The following is a 12,351-nucleotide window of genomic DNA, read 5'->3' as shown; positions in this document are numbered from 1 at the left end:
GCAGGTAAAGCTCCCACTGATTTTAATGAGACCTCACCTTTCATTTACAAGGATTGGCCACTACACAGGGGTCGAAGCAGCAGTGTCTGTTCCATACCTCTGTATGTAGCGGTGCTGACAGCGGGCGCCTGATCAGCTGATTATCTGGGATCCCAAGCGGCAGACCCAAGCTGATCAACTATTGATGACTTATCCTGAGGATTGGTCATCCATAGCATTTGCCTGGAAAGAAACCCTTTAATATGTTTTACTTACCACCAATCACCAAGGTTCGGTTTTTACTTGCAGTATTTTGTTTAATTATATGCATATAACTGAAGGGCCACTCTGGCAAAAAAAACCCATTTTTTAGCCTAGAATTAATTAAGGATATACCATTTTTGCCTGCAGGGGGTGGTGGAGTTTAATTATCATTATCTTTTATAGTCACCTAAATAAGCTACAGTCCATAAGTATACAGTCAGGAGGAAGAGCTGTGATCTCCTCTATTATAGCCGTGTGTCAGGAGCCTCTAATCATCTCCAGTAGGAGATGTGATAGGAGATTCTGTATCCACCTCTAGGCAGTTTATGTGGTAAATCCATACAAGAGCATCACACAGACTAAGAATTTGACTGGAAAATGACTCCATAACCCCCAAGTAGGTCTGGGTTCACACGGCCTTTCCGTGTGACTCAGCCTGTCTATCTCAGTGTTATGTCTAGATAATTGAAAACGGCATCCAGACCAAACCATAGGCTTTCATTAGTCAAATAGAAATAAATATGCTCTTCGTTTGACCAGGCTTCTGTTCTTTTCCAGCATTTGCACTGGACAGAGTATTATTGTTGACTAGGCTCTTCTGTCGGGCACAAATGATGCAAAGGAACGAAAATCTGCTCAATAAAGTAGTAATTGCGATATGGATTTCAATGACCAAAACTGGATGCAAAGTGTTATCAGAAATCCCAAATTTTATTATTTTTTTATTTAAGTGGTGTCTTTAACCGCAGCATCATCTTACCTGTAGGCTCTGTGCGGAAGGCAAACAAGCAAAGTCGCTAACAGACTGCCTAAAACAGCAAAACTTCACCAAAAAGTTAATGCAGAAATCCTGAGAACTTCCAGACGTGTTTGGTTGACAAAGCCGTCTTTGTTACATGGTGGTTTAATGTAAGACTGTAAGGAAATATTTGAAGAGAGATTAAAAGAAAGAGGTTTCCGCATGAAATGTGTTCCACGCTGTGCACTGAAAGCATCGGCTTTCTTCAGCAGAACGGGGCCGACGCGGACATCATCAGAGCCGAAGAAAATGGGCATCCGTTATGTAGGAAGAACAGAGTATTTCAGGAGTGCGTATGTCACTACTACAGGAAACTATATGCTATACATAAAGATGTATACGGTCATCAACAAGTGTCTTTCGAAGCGTGTCTGTGCTTAGACCTGGTGTCACGCGGTACCTGGCATTTGTGATTTTATGGACTTTTTTGTATACTCCGCTAGCACCACAAAACCTCATGAAACACATAGTTTGTACAACTTATTAAAAGATTCGCTTTAATAGCTTAAAACAAAATATATAGATGGTTTCATTACAAATTACCTTCCTTTACCCCTGATTAATGTAAGAAAGGCAAAGGAGAAGATAAACCCAATAAACCAGAACATCAATTAACTGAAATGAAAGGAACACGAAGACTAGAAATAAGTGGAGAGTAAAAATGAGATATTCCCACTTTTTGGTTTGTCAGTTTGCAGACTTTTCTGCATGTTCCTGAAACAAACAGACTTTAGAGATTCTGGAGAGAACAGAGTTAAACTGTTCCATTTTCGCCTGGGGGACAGTTGAGGGGTGGGGCATAGTCAATGGGCGGAGCTAGAGCAGTGGGGAGAGGCTCCTGCTGCAGCCAGCTGTCATACAACCAGACACTGGACACTGAGGAGGAGGTAAGTATATAATATACTAGTGCTACGCAGGTGAGATCTGATTGGCGGCGTCCATTTTCATTTTTCTTTGCTAACTGGGCTCAGGCCACCATGAAAATTTCTTCCAACCAGAAATCAGCTCTACACACTCTTCTATCCACTACCTATAATTTCCCTCTTAGTGCCCAGCTTCCCACCCCCCATAGTACCAGTGCCCCCCTTCCCACCCCCCATAGTACCATTGGCCCCTTACTGTAATAGTTGCACCTCTGTAGCTCCCTAAATAATGGCTCAGGTGCCCTCACAAAGTAATAGTGCCCCTTCTGTAGCATTAAATATTAACAGTGCTCCACTCTGTGGCCCCAATTAGTAATGGTGCCCCCCTCTGTGCCCTAATTCGTACCAATTCCCTCTCTGTGCCCTAAATAGTAATAGTGCCTCCTATGACCACTTGGTGGCTACATTTAGTAATAGTGTCATCTGTGGTCCCCACACCTTGTCTTGCAGTAGTACCATAATTAGTTACTCCTACTATCTGAAGCCATACGCTGTATAAAACCTGACTCCTTCCCCGGTCTCTTGTTCTCAGGAGTACAGTGTGCCAGAAGCAGGAGGGGGCACCAGGTTGATGTCAGACCGCAGAAGTGAGTAATTAGGGTCCGGAAAGTGGGGCCATGATGGGACAAGATGGTTCTGCCTCAAGGGCTCTCCTGTCCCATGGGCCTAGTAGTGGCTGCGTGGTCTACCGCCATCGGTGGCATGCCACAGCTTTTCAGGGAGAAACTGCTGGGATTATTTATGGGTGTAAATGTTTTTACATTTAGTATTTATTGTTTCCTGCACCATTGAGACACCTCTTGGAGTAATAGATTACAACTTAAAGTGCTCTTTTGTCACCATATTCAGCAACTCCGTTGCTGATGACAGAAGGACGTAACCCATATTTGTTGTTCTTTAGGTTATCATAAGTGGCGCTGAGGGATTACATAATGCCACTAGGGACTGACAAAGCCATTAGAGAACAAAAGATTACCAGGCTATTGAAAAAGGATCACGGGACCAAGACTCCTAAATACAGAGTACCAAGAAATTCTAGCTACCGTATATACTCGAGTATTAGCCGACCCGAGTATAAGCCGAGTCAATAAGTTTTACCACAAAAAACTGGTAAAACTTATTGAGCCAAGTATAAGCCGAGCTATACTCTAGTAAATACTAGAAATTCAAAGCTGAGCAGAGAGAGGACAGCGAGGAGAATTCTCAAGCAGCTTGCCACACCGCCGGGGAGACCATCGCGACAGGGACAGAGATGCAGGCTGGGAGGTGAGTATTGCGAGTTGTGTTTTTTGTTTTTTTTTTACCTGGACTCGAGTATAAGCCGAGGAGGGCTTTCTCAGCATTAAAAAAATACTGAAAAACTAGGCTTATACTCGAGTATATATGGTATTTATCTCCTTGAATATCCTTTTCTTTTTCCTACATTTTATGTGTTCGTATACTATAAAATGACATTCACTGGTGACCTCTAGGCTTTAATGTTGTCCTCAAGAATATAAAAATTTCTTATTGGAAAAATATAAAATAGTAAATTGACCTCTGTAGTACCTTACCATAAAACTGTCTTAAAAATGATCTTTTTTTAACTTCATAAACTATGGACAGGATGGTACAGCTGGGACTTCTCTCCGCCATCCCGGTGGTCCATCTACACTCTATTTTTGACCTTGGCAGCTTAAGCTGACCATGACACATGGTATGCTTTGGCAGAAAGGTGTGTTGGCTATGTAGAGAATGTGGCTTTCCAAAGCACGTGAGCGAGGCGCCAGGATTCTACCATCTGCTTTTTTAGTTGTACCCTTCACTCTGTAAGAGAAGGATCATTATTGCACCATTGTGCATTTAATGAAAAACTCCAGTGATTTTATTTTAGTTTTTGTAAATACTGAGGAAGGGGCGCAACGGTCCTGAAACGCGTTTATTGTATGCTGGACTTATTAATAAAAACAGTTGTTGAAGCTGAACATCACATCTCATGCCTCTTTCAGGAATCACTTTTTTCTTACATTCCCTTCAAGAAGTGACCCGAGACAGCCGCCTCAGGTAGCAATCTACAGGATCTCGGGGGGGGCGGCAGGTTGCCACCCAGCTGGTAATTATTTTTTACTGGCCAAAATTGGCCAATAAACAATAAAAAAAAAAAAAAAAAAAATCACCTGCTGCAAGCCGGCCAGGCCGCAAGTCAACAGGCATTTCACTTACTCAGCCTACAGCGATGATCCGGCGGTATCAGCCGTTGCTGAGTCTACAACTGCTGACCTCTAACCCCAGCACCTGCGGACGCTGTCCTGTTCGCAACGCAGACACTGGGAGGAGAGTCACAGTCTTGGCAGCGGCTGCCATCGCCAGACCATCATTGCAATCTTGCTGTGAAATGCTTATTGGGCTGCTGCCGGGCGTTAATAAGGGTGACTATTACAGTAGGGATTATAGTGATCCATTATAAGGAACATTGTTACTACTGGGGCCACTAACGGAGTTTCAATTACTACTAGGGCCACTAGAACTACTGGAGCCACTAAGGGGGTTATTACTATTGGCATGACTACTAGGGGCACTACTCTCTTACTTCAGACAAGTCTCAATGTTTCAAATATGTGTTGGGCGTCTTGTGTATTGGCACTGTCAATGCCTGTAAATGAGTATATTTTTTTTCGTGGGAGGGCGCCATTTCACTCTTCACCTCAGGCAGCACAAAGGCTTGTTGTGCCGCTGACAGCGATGATGGTTTTTGTGCTTCATGAAAAATGCGATCATCCAACGTTTGCTCGGTCTCCAGGGGATGGTCAGCGCCTTCACATGGCTCAACAATCGAGCAAACAAATGTGCTTACGAACGTTCTTGCCTGATCATCGGGCCGTATGAAAGGCCTTTAATGATTATATGATGTTACTTTCCTGAACGGTTTGAATCTTTATGATGATGACAGACCAAGTTATGTGTAAGATGTTCCAAGGTCCACTGTGGAACATTTCTACCCCCCATGTATGGCTACTGATGCACACTACTTCTACATATACTTGTACTGTACTATGTAACCCTAACGTTAGGGTCCTCACATCCAGTCTAGTTGGGGTCATGAAATAAGCAACACATTGAAGACAGAACTGTAGAATGCAACTGGTGATCGATATGAAGGCTGAGGAAGCAACGGTTCTCTCCCTTTGTACCTGGAAGGAAGTTTGAGGTTCCGCTTCCCAGTGAACAGTAGCTTGCAATCACAGTTCCAGTAATTAGGAAACAACATATGGAAGGCAGACCAAAGTTGGATAAGAGACAGGAGCCAGACAGACGGAAAGTAACCAGGTTATGGAGCATATGCCAGAGTCACACAGTGCTGACCTTAGGCTAATGGTACGCTATGCAGAATTTTTCTTTTGACCCCACCATGACTTTCGTCATAAGAAAAAACAAATTATATATATTGCAGTGATAGAAAGTCTATCTGTATTCTGCTTGTGTAAAAATCAGCGATATAACAGAACAGCTTCATGAATACTGTCCAAGAATCAAACTCATAACACAAATACGGCGCCCAAGCCAAGCTCGCGCCATAGGGACGGCACCCGGGCCAAGCTCGCGCCATAGGGACGGCACCCGGGCCAAGCTCGCGCCAAAAGGACGGCGCCCGAGCCAAGCTCGCGCCATAGGGACGGCGCCCGAGCCAAGCTCGCGCCATAGGGACGTCGCCCGAGCCAAGCTCGCGCCAAAAGGACGTCGCCCGAGCCAAGCTCGCGCCAAAAGGACGGCGCCCGAGCCAAGCTCGCGCCAAAAGGACGGCGCCCGAGCCAAGCTCGCGCCAAAAGGACGGCGCCCGAGCCAAGCTCGCGCCAAAAGGACGGCGCCCGGGCCAAGCTCGCGCCATAGGGACGGCGCCCGGGCCAAGCTCGCGCCATAGGGACGGCGCCCGGGCCAAGCTCGCGCCAAAAGGACGGCGCCCGGGCCAAGCTCGCGCCATAGGGACGGCACCTGGGCCAAGCTCGCGCCATAGGGACGGCGCCCGAGCCAAGCTCGCTCAATAAAAACTAGAAATGAAGTCTATGTCACACTGGACTAAAAAACACTGAAGTTCAGATAACAAATCGCACAGCTGGGCAGCTTCATGTTAATCTACTTAACATGGCACCAGGTTTCAGTAGCTGTCACACCAAAGCAATGGCTCCAAGATGGAAAGAAGTGACCCACGGGCTGCTGCTCAATGAGGTCATGAGGCAGTATCTGACATCAATGGAAGACTAGGCTCACTACATGAGAGGATACCTGAGGGACGCCGATAACTTATCCTAATAAACCATTAGGAGCAAATTGTACAGAGACAAAGAAAAAAGGCCTAAAAGAGCTGCTTGGAATCTGCATGATTTTTGCACATGGGGAGCTGGAAGAATTAATATATTATGTCTCAGGAAGCAGCCAAAAATGAGCAGATCTATGAATTAAACAACGGTATGAATTACACATATCTAACAGCACAATGTTTATTCTCTAAAACTTTGATCCGTATCAAAAGTGTTTTCCTTCTCCCGCACTTCCTTTATGGAATATATGGAACCCTTCAATCCAAGTGGCACAATAAAAATGTACATTTCTTTCCGTATAATAGGGAAGGTTCCTTGCTGAGATAAAGAGATCAGAGAATAAGGGATAAAAGAGGTCTTCCCTAGAGCCAGCGGTGCCCACCGAATCTCAGGTTTCTGCCACTTCCTCTACAATCTGCTTACTCCTTAATAGAAAACACTCTGTGAAGAGACAGAGATTTTAGGAAATGCACTGCTTGCAGAAAAGCCACTTCGTTCATCCCCGATTCTTTCTATTACCTTGGTACATTGTATTAGGATGGCTAGCAGGCCAGGTGAGACCCAATAAAAAAACCAGATCATCTATAGTAGCGCCTGGGCAAAACCGTTTTGGGGATACCCCTCCAGGAGGTAAATCCGAATAGCTTAGCAAAACCGGGCTACCGGGGCAGGTTTAAAACTGAACAGCTAAATAACACTGCCATACAGCGCACATGTACCAATGCCGTACAATACCTAATAAATCCATTTCACATACAAAACGCACATTTAAAAGCGTATCTGAGTTTTCAACAAGTTTTCCTAAATACACCAGGTTCTCCTTACCAACTCATTTGCGACTCTTGGTATCATGTTTTTAAGGTCTGATTTTCAGGTGGTCCTCCCCATTGCTGCTTTGCTGCTTTTAATCCACTTTCAGGTATGGAGTGTGCTGCAAGTCTAGTCTTCTGCCAGTAATTCCCTGTCCTGACTTCCTTTCCCTCATTTCCCATGCTGCATTGTGCTTTCTCTGGTCCAATCAGCAGGGAGGCAGTATTTGAATTCCCACTCTTCTGCTGTGCCAAGATAGTTCAGGCATTCAGAGATATTCTGGTAAAATGGTTTTGTACACCCAAAGTAATGTGTGCATGCGCGCGCACGCGAGCACGCGCACACGCACACACACACACCTTGTACAGCTAGCCCCTGCCCCACAGCTAAGCAAACCGTCTGTTACTACAGAAGCTCAATGCTTAACAACAAACAGGGGATTGCAGAGGAATTGGAATGGAGATCCCTATTGGCAGCTACTTCAAACGTGATTTACAGTGGTAAAACTACAAAATTTTTAATGAAAATATAATATTTGGCCTGTTGCAACAAGCGGAGATCAACAAATCATGTTAATTAGGACTCGTTTACTGCCCACTCACACACAACAGAGGATTGTTGGTATGGGGACTAACAATTATTCATATCCATACAGCCATCAATTGCTTAGTTGATTATCTCCCCATTTACACAGTGAGATGTGTAGTTAAGGCCTTTACACACGCAACGATTATCATTTCAATGACCGAACGACTGAACAAATGAATGCCTTTTTTGCATTAAATGCTGGACTTTTAAAGACGTAAAGATAAATTATGTGAAATCCTCTCCATTTCCCACATTAACTATGGCCTCCATCTCTGACCTGGAGGTTTTTAATTAGTGTGAAGAAAAGCCATTATCTTTTGCCAGCATGAGAAAGCAAGTAGTCATTGTGTGTAGCTAGGCAAACAATCACCCCCCCCCCCCCAAGTCTTTCAGTCTGCAAGACAACTGAACGAATGCCATTCGAACAAAACGACAAGCGGACGAACGACCTAACGACTATTTTTATGAAGGCTGAAACTCAGCGATGAACAACAAGTGAACGAACAGTGCACACCGTCTGTGCGTTTACTTGTAACGATTATCACTCCCTTTCGCTGGTTTGAATGATCGTTGCGTGTAAATGGGCCTTTAACCAGCGAGAATATTTACGCTCACTTAAAAGGTGTGATTAGCTGCCGAAGGGGCGTTTGCTCATTTGTCAGCTGGTAGTGGGCTTATTTACACAGCCTGATGATCGAAAGTTCTTCCTCAATCATTGGGTCATGAAAAAGGCCATTAACACTAGGTCTACTGCTGACAGATCAATGGAGTCAATAGAATGTTTAGATGTACCTGCTAATTGGTCTCTGCAAAAAGGACATTGACGGACATTCATAAAGCATCTTATGCCACTTTCTGATGAAAAAACATTTGGCGCAAACATTTGCAACTTTTCAACTTTTTGTGTTGCCCTCTCTACTTTCATAAAAAGTGGGTGAAGCTTTCAGCAGGGGGTAAAGGCTGCCAAGAACTGATAGCATTATGTATTAATTAGACCAGAAGTATACAATAGGTCGGACCTGACACACATTTCTATGGAGATACACTGAGAAGCCGAGAGGCACCTAATACATGAAGAGGAGTGTGCCTCTGCGTATATTAGGTACTTTGTGCCCCGGAGAAAATCATATTAAGACCGGCGTATGAAATGCTAGTCTTAATACATTTCTCCCATTGTGTTATGCTACATAGTTTTGATACATTATATCTATTGAGAATAAATTGTGTATTTCATGAATTTGGGTACATAAAATACTTGACCTTATATAGGTTACGTAAAAGGACAGGAAAAATATCACACAGCTACTGCCATTTTAACAAACTTTGCATACATCAAAAGTACAAGCAGATATAATTAACTTTGTGATATAGCTTATTACAGAAAAATGCTTTCTTTCCCCACTTGTCAGGCTCGTCTCCTGCGCTCTGAACTACTACTAAGATTGGTCTAAAGAAGGATCTGGTTACATGCTGCTCGGAGAAGTCTATGGAAAAGTAGGGGAGAGGAGGAAGCAGTTGCAACGTGGGAGCAAGGCAGACACTCCTAGAGAAGCTGCAGCAACTTCTAGTAAGACTTCTCTCTCACTCCGGTCCTAGAGTTATAGCTATGCTGCTGTATAATGTCCTCCATGATACTGTTACTTATGAGAATGTGCTATAGAAGCATCGCTTGCACTGAATTAACCAAGTGTTGGCAATCTTCAAGCAATTCTCCTGACAAATTTGCACCAAACGATCCCCAGCTTCATCTCTTTCACCCAACCCAAACTTGCCTACAATCCCCGCATCTTCTCCTTCACCTACTTTTGCATTAAAATTGCCCATAATGTACAGAAAGTCCTTTTTTGGTCCTTGGCTCAGCGCACCTTGGACTTCACTGTAAAATTCTTTAATCTCATCTTCATTTGCATCTAAAGTTGGTGCATAGACTTAAGTTCAGTGGTTTGCTATGGATTCGGATTAGATATTACCCAATTGCTGTGTGTTCTGTGATTTTTGATGCATCTAGTCACCCGCTTATTTGCAACAAAGGCGACTCCCTTCCTCCTGATGTTGTCATTTCTAGAAAAGTGTATCACAAAATCATCCGATTGAAATGGACCATTTCTAGTCCAGTGTAGTTCGCGAATGCTAAGGATATTGGTGTCAGATCTCATCCTTTGCAGTTTCACAATTTCCAGTTTGCCCCTGACATTCCATGTTCTAATTCGGTAATACACTTTGTGCAGCTCAGGCTGTTCCTTTCGTCATGGGCACCATCAGCCATTGGGCTTCTCATAATGGGGAATATCTAACTCTATATGTACACAGCCATCAATCACTGATAGCTCCGCCCATTTGACTATTCAGCTCAGAATGAGCAGAGATATAAATGAATAAAATACAAGTTCTACTGAAACTTTCTCCATAAAACTATATATTACTCTGCTCCGCTCCTCCTGCTCTATAACACGATGCCTGCAGTTTGGACAATGTGTTCGAGCTTACAGATTACCTTTAATGTAATTATGCAGGTCAGTCCAATTACATTGATACTAAATTTACAGGATTTTGCTGCAACTTTTTTTACACTTTTTAGAAATTGTATTTTATATATTTTTTTTAGTCTGTATATTGATAACCTCTGCTCTATGCCATATTCTTGTGTTGCCACTGATTTATAATAGGACCATCGACTTTTCACTTTTGTTTTTTCCCTGGGCAGAAGAATGCAGCAAGAGCTGTACTCTGCTTGCAAGGGACATCAGACACTAAATTACAATGCCAATGTTGCTTAGTCAAAATACTAACGACGACCAGTCTCGTCTGTGCGTGAGTGACTTACATGCTCTGCCACTGATCGCATGACGATGATGACATCATCAAAAGTCCTTCATTCCCAGTGAGGGAGTTACATGCTCCGCCCCTGATCACATGATTGTGACATCATCGCAGGTTCTGTACACACATGGCTGCTGTCCATATATGTTTTTGGTAGTATTCAATAGCAACTGAGGCCGCAGGGGGTTTGTAGCTCACCCATTATCTGCACAAGGAAGCTAGACCTGTGATAACGTCATAGTCATGTGATAAGAGGCAGAGCACGTAACTCCCTCACTGGCGATGCAGGACCTTTGATGATGTCACCGTCAGGTCATCAGGGGCAGAGCATGCAAGTCATTCACTCGGCAGAGCATGACGGTGACATCATCACAGGTCCTTCTTTCTCCAGTGTTGTGCTGCTTCTGATCCCTGTTGTATGGGATGAACAACGTATGTAGCAGTGCTGTGTGTGACGTGCATGTAGCAGAGCTGTGTGGCACATTGCCCCACCAGAAACACTGGTACTATAATTTCCTAATAATTACTAGTAACAGAACACTTACCCATGCCCATCTTAATGGGCAGCTTCTCTCTGCTGGCCGCATCTACTAAATGTCTTCTTACTTCCATTACTGCTTCCTTCTGTTTCATGGTCAGCATGGACTCCCACAAGGACTTGGCAGAAGCGTCACTAGAAACATAGGAAGCAAAATATATTTTTTTTCAAAAAATCTAATTAAAATAAATGTTCTCATCACCTAATGTCCTACTTCACAATAACCTCGCTGTTCATTCATGAGCTGAAAAATAATAACAACTGCTTTTAATTCCACACATATTCATCTGGCGGACAGCTGGGAACACACTATAAAATTTAATCAAACCACTATAAATAAATCACCATGAAGCCACACAGCCCGAAACACGTGTGTCTATATATATCTATATCTGTATTGGTGTGACAAGTTAAAAAATAGCAATAGAAAAGCTTGTAAAGACGACACAATGGTGGGAAGTTCCGCATGTGACACTTGGTTCCTCTTGGCACTTCTAGTAGGGTTCAACCAAATACCACATTAAATGTACACCACACATGTCTATAGTAGAGCGGCGCAGCTGCTGCGCTTATGGGACCTCACAGGGTACATGCATGGTTTCCACTAAACCACACATGTGCCTATAACATATAACGAACGGCCACTTTATTAGAGACCCCAACCCTTTCACAATCCCCTTCCCATCCACACCAAAATCCACACCGCTTGGTGCAGAGTTTGACACGAATCAGCAGCAGATTTCACCCTTTCAATTAAAAGGGTGAAGTCTGTTGTGGAACAGTGTCACATTTGCACCAATGGCGCGGATTAGGACACAGTTTTTGACACACAATTTGATGAGGATTTTGGGGTGGATTTTCTGCTGCAGAAAATCCACACTAATTCTGCTACATGGGAACATACCCTCGAATGGGAACGTTCAGCAATCTGGGGAACTTCTAATGAGACCTGGTCATCAGTGCTAAACTAGCCAGGGCCGGGATTTCATACATCATGGTGTTATCAGTGTGGAGAGTATACAGAGAAGAGGTGATCGAAAAAAAACGTCCAGCGAAAGGGGACCCTGTTGACACAAAAACTTCTCCAAAAAAAGTGTCAGAGCTGAAGAATCATTCTGATGAACAAGTGGTGCATAGCTGGTGGGTGCAGACTAGCTGTCATTATGTCTCCTATACACTGTACACAGAGAAGAGGAGATCATTTTCTCTTATCTTACACAGAAGCACCATCAGTAGCATGGAGGACATTATACAGCAGTACTGAGCAGAGTAGAGTAGATGTGAATTCAGGACTGGGTTGAGCTAAAACATTCACTAGAAGTTGCAGCAGCATGT

The 12,351-nt window shown here is 43.7% G+C and overlaps 1 protein-coding gene across 3 annotated transcripts in view; it reads right to left on the bottom strand.

Annotated features, from left to right (window-relative positions):
• SCFD2 (sec1 family domain containing 2) overlaps window positions 1-12,351 on the bottom strand; it is a 97,523-nt gene that overhangs the window by 67,802 nt on the left and 17,370 nt on the right. For all 3 annotated transcript variants that reach the window (XM_066573086.1, XM_066573085.1, XM_066573084.1), the window contains exon 3: window positions 11,024-11,151. In XM_066573086.1, the coding sequence (XP_066429183.1) occupies window positions 11,024-11,151 (128 nt within the window). The remainder of the gene's footprint in view (window positions 1-11,023; window positions 11,152-12,351) is intronic.

The sequence above is a fragment of the Eleutherodactylus coqui genome, chromosome 7 (assembly GCF_035609145.1).
Source record: "Eleutherodactylus coqui strain aEleCoq1 chromosome 7, aEleCoq1.hap1, whole genome shotgun sequence".
Taxonomy (NCBI): Eukaryota; Metazoa; Chordata; class Amphibia; order Anura; family Eleutherodactylidae; genus Eleutherodactylus; species Eleutherodactylus coqui.
Note: the sequence above shows the minus strand (reverse complement) of the source record. Positions and strands in the feature narration are given on the sequence as shown.